This window comes from Penicillium nucicola (genome assembly GCF_028828085.1).
Source record: "Penicillium nucicola strain IBT 29836 chromosome Unknown utg000006l, whole genome shotgun sequence".
NCBI lineage: Eukaryota > Fungi > Ascomycota > Eurotiomycetes > Eurotiales > Aspergillaceae > Penicillium > Penicillium nucicola.
Window position 1 is genome coordinate 610,899 of NW_026643130.1, and position 10,801 is coordinate 621,699.

Consider the following 10,801-nt stretch of genomic DNA (forward strand, 5'->3'; position numbering starts at 1 on the left):
TGGCGCTTCTCTTTAGACCTCACGTGTCTGTCACGTGATGTATCTGAAGTCTGAGCCCGGACTGAGATTTACGCAGCCTGACTCTGAGCGCCTTCGTAAAAGCGGCAACTAAGATAGGAAGTGCAGTAACTTAACTTATACAGTAGCTACATACGTATGTACTCCCCGTGCAGGGATGCAAATCCCTTTCTGCACTGGCTATACGGTAGTCACATCACATATCATCGGGCAGATTACAAAAAGAAGCCTCGAGATCGTCGTGAGGCATCGGAAACACTAGTTCGCAGATGAAACTCGTGGCCTTGCTCTCAAAGTTTCCAAGGAATCATCGATAGGCTGAGGCAAATTCAAGGCAGTGAAATCAAAAGACATACTAAGTAGGGACAGGCAAGATACGTGCAGACATTGGTTGAGTGGTGTGGTGTAGGCGCCGAGGGGATCATCGGGAATGGACGGTGATTGGCGGCCGAAGTGACGGAGCTGCAGCTTGACAGCATCTGCACGGATCCCAATCACATCTGTCTCAGAAATCACAATTTGGATCTGAGGAAGGTGTGAGTCGGTTGCTTGCAGGGTCAGTATGATCCAAACTCGAGGGAAAAGAAACAACGACTCCTAGAAGTATACAGTAGAGCACTGGGTGATCTCCATGCAGAAGACAAGGGTCATTTGGTTCAAAAGATCCACTCTGATGAGACCGATACTAGGCTGTGATTCGGGCTATCCTTCTGCATCAATCTAAACCGGCTAACTCTGACTTTCTGCCGTTTCTGCATGCTCGTTGGTGCACTCCCCCAGCACCACAGCCATGCAACCCAGCCACCAAAAAGGCTCGATCTCACCGTCTCCGCTAATAATATGTTCCATACTGGACTCGATCTACGGAGACGGCTAGTGGATTCTCCGTGATCCCAGGATGGGATAAATGTATGGTCCCTCAGGAAATGAAGCGCCGAGCAGAATACCCCAGCGCCAACGACTATTGAATCTTCCTGATCGACTAGAGTCCCCTCTTTTTCTTTGCCCTGCAAATGCACCGCCTTTTCTTCCCTGTGGTACGCATGCGCCTTTCTCTCCTGGATCCACGGGTAGTGGCGCCTGCTTATATGTATAATCGCATATAGACACACTCAACCCTGGTTCTTTTCCTCTCCACACAGGCCTGTCACAAACTTAAGCCCCTCCATCACGTTAATCTATGTGATGAACGTGCAAGCGAGTGATTTTATTTCTAGTGTCACTGAAATTATCTTGGTTTTATTCCCCCCTGCCCTACAACGGCCACACCTCCTTTTCGCCTTTCCTCTCTTCTCGACCTGTTCTTTATTAGGGCCCAGATCTTGGATCTTTGAGATACCCCTTGTCCCTTACCCACTTTCCCGTGTCTAGGCACTTATTTAATACTCGTTTCCCGAGCAATCCAGATGTGCTATGCACCACATTGAAGCCCGTCTTTCTTTTCTGTTGACCAGACTCAGGGTCGTGACCGATTAGAAACCGACCTGGTTAAGCTGATCAGGTCAGTGAATCTCTGCTCGCTTTTTCTTAATATCGTGTGATTTTGGTTCTTGTCCAAGCTTATCATTCCCGGAACTTTGGTCAACTCGGGAATTGAAGACCTAATCATCTTGAATCCATTTACACTCAGATACAATTCCCTGACTTACCACATGTACTATTGAAATCATTGAGCTGACAGATTCAAGGACCTTGGTGACAGAATCGCGACCCTTGAGGACTGTCCAAAGTAATGGCTCCTCCGCCGCAACCTGCCCAGCCTCGGTTCGACGCTTGCGCTTCCACAGCGTCCCTATTTCTCTATGCCCAGGGATCGACAATTTTTTGCCTTCACCATGATACATTAGCGATTGAGCGCCGTTTTCAGAGTCACCAGGAAAATATCGAGTTTATATCGGTGGATAATGTCAGCGAGCGGGGTGCGGGGAGATTGGTGGTCAGTTACGATGTTGGACAGACTGCGATTGTTTGGGATATTTTTACAGGCACTGAAATTGCCCGGTTTGCTTCCTTTGAGCATTTACGAGTGGCTGCATGGATGCGCAATGGAAATGTCGCATTCGGTGAGCGATCTATGGATTCTATCAATTGGTTGTGATGATTTGCTTACCGGGAGTATAGGAAACGGGAAAGGCGAAGTCATTCTTTTCGAGCCTTCAACACAGGAACATATCTCTGCGCGTACAATTTTCGATCCAATTACTGCTATGGCACCTGCGACAGATTGTCGGACACATGCAATTGGGTAAGTTAGTCGTGATTGAACAAAATCAGTTGGCTAATTGGTCTAGGTATCAAAATGGTTCTATCTTGATCGCAACTCTTCTTCCTCAATTTACCATTCTTCATACTTTGACTACATCCCGAGGACCGTCTCCTATTATATCTCTCGCTTGGCATGCATCTTCATCAAAGCAAAAGTCGGATATGCTGGCAACTCAATCTTCCAATGGCGATCTTAGAGTCTGGAGCGTGGCAAAGCCGCCAGGAAAAGAGTCACCACGAGTGATTAGGGTACTGAAACGATCTGACTCGAGTTCTGCTGACCCCAAATGGATGGGATGGTCGAAAAATGGAAGACTGGTTCAATATCTGGAAGGGTAGGTAATCCTGCTCCAATCGAAGCTTTCATAGGTTGCTAACATCTGAGAAAAGAGAAACATGGTCATGGGACGTCCGAACCAAACACGTTACTTACGACCCGATTCCTACAATTGATGGTGTTCGAGGACTAGCCAACTATGGCCCTACCGCAACTCTTTTCACCCTCGGTCCCCAAAATTCAGTACAGCAGTATGATTTGGAGAATCCAGCAATGGTTGCAAATGTGCAACATGTGCCAGTAGGGTCGAGGTCTGGTACATCGGAGAATAGCAGATCAAGGACAATGTCACCGCGTCGCCTGCAGGATCCTCCTGATATCCGGGAACCATCGACTGCGGCCCGACGAACACCATTCGATGCAAATGGGATCGAAAGTATCAGACAACGGGCAGATCTGACTAGCCCTGCTTCTTCTCGCAGTAGGACGGAATCAGTCAGTTCAAAGGCATCATCTTCGAAATATAAAATCAGGCCTTTTTCGCCGCCGAGTCGGTCTGGCCAGAGTGCTACTACATTCTCCTTGACTTCGGCTGGCGGTGATACGCCGCAGCCTTCTGTGTCCGCCATTTCCTTTGCGTATCCGTCTTCGGTTTCGATGTCGTCTGTGAGAAGTTCAAGGGCCGCATCGCGGTTGCGGAATGAAGTCCATCTAAGTCCGGCTGAGAAGAGCATTGTCGATTTGTTTCCGTTTACTCGTGCTCGGCTCAATGATGTGCCTTACAAGCAGCAACCGCCTCTTGATGATCCGGATTTGACTTCTGATGATTTACGACAGCAGATGTTGAGTGTGGTATTTGGCTGGGATGGTGATATTGAAGATCTGATCAGGGACGAATGTGAGTTGATAAACCCACTTCATACGGGATAATCGTATGCTTATCGTTGTATAGTGAGTCGCCATGCCGTTGGAAGCCAGAGCGCCATTCTTTTGGCACAATGGCTTGGTGAAACCGATACAGATCAAATGGCTTCCATGGTTGCTCCCGGAGCTGTATCAACGTCTGACTGGATGCTTCTTGCATTAAGCCAAATGACTGGTCATGCCCAAGCAAACAAAGTCGGACAAGCATTTGTCCAGAAGCTACTCGAAGTCGGTGACACGCATACTGCAGCTGCCATTTTGCTTGGACTTGGCGATAGCAACGATGCGATTGAAGTCTATGTTTCTCGAAATCACTTCATGGAGGCTATCCTTATGACATGTCTTGTTATGCCGTCCGACTGGCAGAGACAATCTTATCTTGTTCGTCGGTGGGGAGAACATGTAGTCACGCATTCTCAACAACAACTCGCAATTCGTTGTTTCATGTGTACAGGCGCGGAACCATCTGAGCCATGGGCATCGCCATCCGCACAGCAAGCGGCATCCTTTGCGGAGATGATTCGAACCAAGTCTCCCCTAGCTTCGCCGGGGCCTCCCCAGGCCAATATTTCAAGCATAATGGCCCCCCAATCCGTCCCAGATCTACATCTAACGGGAAGCCTGCGGCAAAGACTCCGGCATTGAAGCTTATTACTTCATTCGATGTGCAACCAAATCAACGCTTCCGCTTCCCTGGATTGAAGTCAGACGACCGTACTCCAACCAATGCACCGGGAATCACGCCAATCGCTGAATCTGCTGTTCCGGACTCTGCATTGTCTCCTGGGGGCCTCGGTTGGAAGCTGAACAATATCCAAAGCTTAAGTCATGCAATGACTTCTCGAACGAATACCCCTTCTTTCAACCGGCGCCGTTTACCCTCAATTGGAGAGACTCCGGTGGATGTGCACCCTCCGACATTCTCGCGATCTGGTTCATTTAGCCAAAATGAGTATGGGTCTACTTCAGAGAACGAGACGAGTGGCCATGAACATAGCCAAGACGAAAGGGAAAGTGAAAGTGGCCTTTTGGAGTTACCATCTGGTAGATATGAGCCCAACACCGACTCTCTGAAACCCAGCCCCCAGACTGCCGTGCAAGGAATGGACAAGTTTGCCACCATCAAGGGTCTTCCATCTCCAGCCGCTGGTGTGTTTGAAGCTCTGACCAACGATGACCACCGTAATGGCTCTCGGGATCGTAAACCTGATGGCCTTCAGATTGAGCTACTCGATAGCGAACGAAGTCACCAAGATCGCTCGGCCTTGATTCCTAGCGCTAAGAGCACGGCTTCGACAGCGAACAGTTTCACTTCTGCTAAGAGTCCAAGCGTCAGTGGCCGAAGCATTGATCAATACATCAGCAGTCTAGACGAAGCAAACTTCCATGCGCGCAAGTATCGTGGTCCTCACACACCGGGGCGTGGAAGGCGAAACACAGGTGATACAGCTAGTCAGAGCTCACGGGTTCACCAGTCGCGAGATGCTTCGCAGGATACTCAGGGCCGAAATGACCGTCGCTATATCCAACCTGCTAAACGCTCTCCCTCTTCGCCTGTCCCCATGTCTCCTGAGGAAGTAGCACGGCATGGGACCGGGGAATTTGAAATGCCGAAGTCCAAGCCGAAATCAAAGTCGCGCACTAGGAGTTCAAGTAAGATGAGACGACCGGAGTCGCGAAACCGTCAACGATCGTCTAGCCGACATACAGCAAGCCGTATTGCAGACAAGCGAGAGCCTTCAAATCGTGGCCGCAGCAATGACCGGCAAGGATCTAGCACTAGATCCCCATCTTCGCCTCTTCCCATGTATTTCCCGGGAGATGAGCCTACTCAGACTGACAGTGCAGATGATCCAATGAAGTTCGTCGCGAGTAACCAGCAGAGGCTGCGCTCTCGGCATCGTAGTGCTAGTCGCCGTCGCGCTGAGAGAGGCACAAGTGCAGCAAGTGCCAGAAGAGATGCGTCCCCGGAATCCAGACACAAGACATCCCAGAGTCTGTCAGAAGTTCAGCCGACGACCAAAGCTGATCCATGGAATCAATCATCAGAGTCTGTTCAATTATTGTCGAGCAAGGTCTTTGGCCAGGAGCCCCCTTTAAGTGCATTTTCCAATGCACAGCCTAGCTCGACTGCGAATGACTTCCAAGATATTGCATCCCCAACAACGCCATTTGTCAGTATGGCAGAGAGGAAGAGGAGAGAGTTCGCAGCTGCCGAACTAGAGGCCCGGAGACTATCTCTTGCACGCAACCCATCGGCACCAAACATTCCCTTCCCTGGTGAGCTGCAAAGCGTCAGAAGTCCCATCGAAAGCCCTCCGCCATTTTCTGGTGGTAACTCATACTTCCCACGAACTCAGTCTCGAAACAAAATGAGCCAGAGCAAGGCATCTCCCGACTACCCAAGCAGCTCAGATTCCAATTCTTCCCGCTCCGGCATGCCAATAGGACTTCCAGCAACTCCTCGAGCTATGCGCCATCCCAAGTATGGAGGAAGCGGACAGGACGAAGAACGGCCTCCTTCAGTGCCAGCCATTCCTTCAGACACAAGTATGTTCCTCAACAGTGCTAGGTACCAAGGTGATGCCGAAAGAATTGGTCGATCGATGTCAGTCCCAGTTCCAGAGGGACATTTCAATGGCATGGCTCCAATGCCCAACGACCTGCCCATGCACCCACGATTCAACCCAGCTCTCCCAAGAAGCCGATCGAGCAGTCGAAGCCGCAATAAAGCCCACCGCCGCACAAGCTCCGGCGGCTACGTCTCAGGCACCTCTCCCAATCTGGCTGTAAGCATCGAAGAGACCATCGAGAACGCATTGCAACGAGGACCCTCAGTAAACTACGACAACATCCCACCACCACCGCCTCCGCCAATTCTCCTTGAATTACAACATCTCAATACACCACCTCCACCACCTCCTCCACCTCCATTCCCGATGTCCGCAGACCCTATCTCTCCGCGTGATTCCTCTGCTACAATTGACATTGCCATCGACAACAACGAAGACCTTGGTCGTCTCCTCCCGCGCGCTATGACAGCCGCTCCGGCGTTCAATCTCCATGCACAGAGTGTTGGTCCTCAATCCGGAAATCGACGTATGTCTTTTGATCATCGCCGGAATAGAAGTTCCAACGAAAGCTTCACCAACAAACTACGGAGCTTGACACGCATGCGCAGTACCGCCAGTCGCAGTGTCGAGCCATGGTCACAAGCCACGGAGCCCGAGATGCAGTATGAGAGTACGCATTCCCATTCTCATTCGCACGGTGTCGCCTCGAACCAGAATTACATTCTTCCGAGTCAAAGCTATGTCTCGCCTGGTCAGAACTTCGTCTAATCTTCTCCCCTCTTGCTCTTGCTCTTGTTTTTGCTTTTTTGTTTCTGCGTTAGGCTTTAATTATGAATTTGCAACGTTCTGGACTTCAACGCATCATGCATCATGTTTCTATTTGTCCCCATTTGGATTGTCTTTATGCTTTTGTCTCCCATTTGTTCTGGGGCCCATACCCTCTCTCGCATTGTCGTTTTCATATATTTGGGATTTCCTTATACGCCTCTTATCAAGTTATTCTATACTCGAATCCCATCTCCCATCTTCGGCTCTATACCTGCGGTTGATGCATGCATACCTCTTCCCTAGTCTTTGGATCTGATACAACGTTCTCTTTTTCTTTTCTCAAAATTGCAGACAGCGATGTCTATAATCATCTCACTTATGTTGAAATCTACTTTCTTATAATCAGGCTAGTCTTATCTAAACATACATGCTTGCAAAGGCTAATGATGACGGTTTCCGGTGTCTCTAAATTGAAAATATTTTTATGCGGGCCAAGTGCTGGAGAAGATGTAGTTATACAAAGAAAAAACAAAAACAGAACAAAGGACGTATAGTAGACCATCAAATTCACCATCCACGGTTACGAGACGATCCACCACTGCCGGCATTTCGCTCTGCCTCGATCATTCGATCGAAGTCTGCTTGTGCTCGGTCCTTCTCGCTCTCCTGACCAGTGCCATATTGTTCCCGACTATGGTCCGAAAACTCAGCGTAGGGGTTGGTCATACCAGGCGGTTGGCGAGGTGAGCGTCCTCCCACATTCTGTCGTCTAATACGATCCCAAGCACTACCAGAGGGCGAACCATCAATTTTGGTATTGCGGTATTCTGCAGCAGTGGGGCTAGCATCATCGTCATCCAAGAAATCCAATGCTGATTTGGGTTCAGGCTGCGCGTTTCTACCCTGCGCCCAGACTGCACCGGTGTTGATGCGCTGTTCTGACTGGGCTTGGGGCTCGTATGAAGACTGAGAACTGGTAGAGGTGGTGTTGTATGAATCAGTATCAGAGGGAGGAGCTGGTGCCGCTGGAGAGTCGTAGTTGTCCTGAGAATAACCACCGGATCCTGAGAATCCGCCTTGTCCACTCTGCTGTCGCATCTGAGTACCGATATCTGCGTCGCCGTGACGTAGACTCCGAACTCGCTCGTTTGCAGCTTCCATCTTCCGCTTCCGTACACCCTCTGGGTTGGATTTCCGCATATCCTCGACAAACTGCTTCATGCGTGGATCGCTCAATGTGGACATGGCGTCAGAAGAGACAGCCCAGCCGCTTGCTGCCATAGCGGCAGCGGTCATAAGGAAAAACATCTTGAAAGCAGTCGAGGTAACCGTCCTTTTGAAGTCATTTACGTCGAACTTCCACATATGGCGCGCAGTATCAAAGAGCAACTTTGGTGTAGGGTTCTTCGGGAAGTCGGGCGATTTGCGAGCCTTGTTGTAAAAGTACGCGGCACCTGCAAATGAGGCGAGAGGCACTGGGATACGCCGGTAGTAGAGCGTTCGCGATCCGTGCTCGAGATGCGCATCCATCTCCTCTTGGGTTGGGTACCGCGCTGTCAAAACGTATTGGTTCTCCACCCGACTTGTGATCATGTACCCCATTTCCCGAGTCCAGTTGCTCTGACCCCAGAAACCAAAGTACAGTGTGAATAGATCTGGCTTCCTCACTAGCTCCGGTCGCAGGAGGAGCTTGTTGTTCCTTGCTAGAGCGGGGTTATGTTCGGCGAATTCCTGCGCGGAGAAGTCTGAAGGGGAATTGCGGTCGGAGGCCGAGCCTGCCTGGGGTGAGGCATGATTGGAGCTCATTGTGTTGATTTCGAATAAGGAAGAAGCTTCGTATGATGAAAGAAAGCTCCGGGGGAGCTTGGTTGGTTTCAACTTCTCCAGACTGACCTCGGGAACTTCGAATGACGTTGAATGCTGACAAAGCATCGTAAAGTTTGAACTTCTGCCTTACAGTTCAGGCATGCATGATAATGTCACAACTCTGGAGCTAAGAAGTCAAACAAAACTTGGGAAAATATCTGATTAGCACTGCTGTACTCATATATAAATGCTTTGTCCAACTTGCTGCAATGTTGGGTGGTCCAGATCAATAACCAATGCATGCCCTCATGCACTTGTCCCATGAAAGAATGCTATTCTAAATATCTTTACTTGTGCCTAATTTCCAAGGATGATGATAGAGAAACAGGAGATAATACCTGGGGCTCTTTGGCTTGTTGATGTATCTTGATACATATTCCAACACATTCCGTGGCTACTTATTTGAGACCGATAGGCACAAGCAACGCGATATACAATGTTGAGATTTATGGTGGCCGGCCATGGTTTATGCCATGAATGAGCCATGACGGCAACCGCAGTGATTCATCACCTGGGAAATCTAATTAGGACTAGCTTAAGGCAGAGTTTTCTGGTATATAAGGAGGTTCTCATACAAATGAGAATCTCCAGACTTAAACACCTCGGTAATCTACTGTTAGATTATCTATATTGTACGGTCGTACCGGTCATCATTCCTACTTGCATCGTAGCCTTTCAACATACAATTGTCAAACTGGTAAACCAAAAAGACCCTTTTTAAGCGAACTCATATCACGAGCAAAGCATTACAACGGACAAAGGCGCTGTAATGTTTCTTCTTTCACAACGAACATTCATCTATGAACTACGACTAGCGCACCTTGACCTGGAACGTTGAGAAACCAGCTCTTCTGTTTTGTACACCACGATTAAGTACAGGTACCTGACCTTCTAAAAAATCACTGGCAGCAACCTACCACCCAGTGTTTCATAATTGGAGCTTGAAAAGTAATTCAACGCCAGTAGACTCGGTATGAGATCTTTGATAGTCGTGGTCAGGAACATGCCTCGACAACTTGGTATTCTGCGCACACGCTCTACTGTATTCAAGGGACAAGGGATCAAACTCATTCCGTCTATGACTAACAAAAAATTCACGTAGACTCCATAGAGACCCAAAGTGCTTGAAAGACCTCAATGGAGCGCAATTCTTGCTATGACTCAGCAAAAAGGCAGTCGGTGAAAGTTTGGGTGAGCTAGAATCTCTAGTCCTATGGGGCTTTGATTTAGTTCATTTCTGTCTCGAAATTTTGCCGAGTGTGTTCCTGGAATGATAGAGATGCCGAGAAATAAAAGTGGTATCCAACGTCATACATCCCCTGGCTAGTGGACCTTCCTGTCGCAGGGCTCCATCAATGACGATGTGCTCCATATAAAAATCTGAACGCAAGGAGTAGGGCCGATGCCCTAGCCTCTGCCAGCGATTAGTATTTAAGATCACTCACGAAACCGACAATTCAAGTCTCTATGCCTCTGTGAGTTGGCTGAATTCGTTCAATTGTGGCGAACTTCAGTGCAATTTATGGGGGTACCCAGGAAGCCAAATATCGCCATCTTTACTTTCAACTCAACTAACAGGTAGCGGTCGCATAGACTACAAAGAATCGACATACCTCGCAGAGTATTTTCAACTGCAGGAACGATCTGTTGAGTCCTTGAGACCAATATCAGATTTTAGGATATTATTTCCGGTGTTAATAGTTCCCTGCCGCCACCTATCCACTAGCGGGAACGCGCCGACTGGACCGGGTATGTTGCACCCCTGCCTTGTTGCACGCCTGCCTTGTTGCACGCCTGCCTTGAACCCCTTGGATCCCTTGCCCACAATCCAGCTACGGTGATGACCGACCACTTCCCTTTCTGCAAAGAAATTGTAGAAACTGTGGCAATCTACATTGTTTCATATTGGTCTCTGAGCAGCTGAATTGTGATTTGCTTTTTCAAATTTGCACAATCATATGGTCGCTTTACTCATGATCCATGACTAATTGAGGTATTAAATTAGGATTCAACAATTTCGCCCTCATACGATCTTCGTGTGTACTTGATTCGACCTGATACAATATCTTAGCTAGCTGTTGCATAGTTAAATATGAAGCAATGCATCCAA

At 48.8% G+C, this 10,801-nt stretch overlaps 2 protein-coding genes across 2 annotated transcripts; one reads left to right on the forward strand and one right to left on the reverse strand.

The window, feature by feature from the left end:
- Nucleotides 1-1,750: 1,750 nt before the first annotated feature.
- Nucleotides 1,751-6,825, forward strand: N7511_006240 (WD40 repeat domain-containing protein; the record flags this gene model as incomplete). Its single annotated transcript, XM_057128617.1, is given in 6 exon segments — nucleotides 1,751-2,081; nucleotides 2,140-2,263; nucleotides 2,310-2,618; nucleotides 2,653-3,458; nucleotides 3,513-4,014; nucleotides 4,026-6,825. 6 exon segments carry the CDS (start codon nucleotides 1,751-1,753, stop codon nucleotides 6,823-6,825), a joined length of 4,872 nt encoding a protein of 1,623 aa, XP_056983173.1.
- A 567-nt stretch (nucleotides 6,826-7,392) lies between these two features.
- On the reverse strand, nucleotides 7,393-8,631 carry N7511_006241 (putative endo-1,3(4)-beta-glucanase; the record flags this gene model as incomplete). Its single annotated transcript, XM_057128618.1, has 1 exon — nucleotides 7,393-8,631. The coding sequence occupies one exon, from the start codon at nucleotides 8,629-8,631 to the stop codon at nucleotides 7,393-7,395; it is 1,239 nt and encodes a 412-aa protein (XP_056983174.1).
- Nucleotides 8,632-10,801: the final 2,170 nt, after the last annotated feature.